General features: G+C 46.3%; 1 protein-coding gene across 1 annotated transcript; it reads right to left on the bottom strand.

Annotated features, from left to right (window-relative positions):
• Positions 1–616: 616 nt before the first annotated feature.
• Positions 617–1,394, bottom strand: LOC105060131 (uncharacterized). Its single transcript, XM_010943743.4, has one exon. The coding sequence runs from the start codon at positions 1,224–1,226 to the stop codon at positions 792–794; it is 435 nt and encodes a 144-aa protein (XP_010942045.1). The 5' UTR covers positions 1,227–1,394; the 3' UTR covers positions 617–791.
• Positions 1,395–1,715: the final 321 nt, after the last annotated feature.

Here is a 1,715-nt window from a genome sequence, read left to right as displayed (position 1 = left end):
TCGATTGTGTATGAAATTGTAGTTAGCTATGGCTTGGCTGTAGAGATCATAAATAAACTTCGCAAGATGATAGCCGTAGATAATATAGAGGTTGACATCAACTACAGATCGATGTGCACCAGATGAGATCGATCATTAGCTCATCTAAAACTGATATTATAAATATAGATATTATCGATGTACCTTCTTTTAAGTCGGTAAACTTTCGATTTTTTTATTATTTCATCAATTAGTTTATTTATGATGATTTTATACTTTAAGATTGATAATTTAATGATCCTATATAATGATGTCATATAGTATGAGATTGGTTTAGTGCACCCAAAGAACTTGTCAGATATTTTTCTACAGGAAGGAGGTTCGCTGTCGTACCTTTGATGGAACCGGAAAAACTCATGCCACAATTGGAATGCAACCCAAGCCGGTGGCACAATTCATGGCAGCCGTGGGGTCTTTCCGCCGCATTAATTATATTGGTGCACCTAATACCATCCCCAGGTCTCACCAAACACATAATATCAAAGCTGCTGCCATTCAACAAAAAGAAGGGAAAAAAAAAAAGAAAAGAACCATTCCACTACTTCTAGGGAAAAAAAAAAAGAAAAAAAAAATAAAATCCAACAAGCCCGACTTCCCCGGAACCATATCAGCCATAGGAATTTTTTTTTTAAAAAAAGGAAAATTAATTCCACAATGATACGTTCCTATTTACAACACGGAAAAAAGAAAAAAAAAAAAAGCAAAACAAAAAAAAGGGATCCGCACGTTAACGGATCCGAATCCGAAATCCATCAAGCGAACCACCGGGGGCGTCGCTTGGCCCCAACGGCGCAGCTCCGGCTCCGGGGGAACAGCAAATCGGATCCGACCCGGACGTCGTCGTCGAAATCGCACGGCTTATCCTCGTCGATGCGGCCGATCGCCACGCTCTGGCTCCTCGGCACGACCACGCCGTCTCGTGCGTTGAGCAAGCCGGCGCGGCCCTGCGACGCGGCGCGGATGAGCTCCCTCAGGTCCTCGTCGCTCGCGCTCGTCCTCGCCGAACCCACGCTGTAGCTCCTCGGCACCGTGGCGAAGGTCGGGTAGCCGATCGCCGCGCCGTACTGGACCCGCCCGGCGCACCCGTTGAGGCTCCGCACGTACAAGTCCCGCGCCCGGCACAGCACCCGTAGCGGCGCCCGCGCGCACCGGCCGAAAAGGCTCGCAGCACTGCTCCTCTTGCTCATAGTTCCAAGGCTTATCGTGGAATAAGTGGAATAAGATTGGAAATGAGGAAGGAGGAAGAGAAGGGAGGAAGAGGGCTATATATAAGGGATTGTTGGAATAAATAATTATTTGAAGGAGACGGCGAAGGTGGGAAAAGGGTAACAGCTTGGGGAGAAGGGAGTCTTATGTGAACGTTTCCTTTTTCTTTTACTTTTGATACTAGATGACTTGGATTGCCGGATGAAGGGATAGGGATAAGGACGAGCCAAAGGTGATGGCCTGATGGGATCGGAAGATGTACGGAAAACCCAAGTGTTCTGAAAACACGCCAATTCGTCGCCCACGGGAATAATAATCCAAATGGTTTTAAGGGTGATTCCGTGGCAAAATGGATAACGCATGGTTAGCTACGATAGCTGTAGGTGGTGATACTCCTGATCTCTCCATCCGAGACCGGCCGATCATGAAAATAAATATAATCAAGGTGAAATTATCATTAGAGCTTTGTT

The sequence above is a fragment of the Elaeis guineensis genome, chromosome 2 (assembly GCF_000442705.2).
Source record: "Elaeis guineensis isolate ETL-2024a chromosome 2, EG11, whole genome shotgun sequence".
In the NCBI taxonomy this organism is placed as follows: domain Eukaryota; kingdom Viridiplantae; phylum Streptophyta; class Magnoliopsida; order Arecales; family Arecaceae; genus Elaeis; species Elaeis guineensis.
This window is presented reverse-complemented; position numbering and strand designations above follow the sequence as displayed.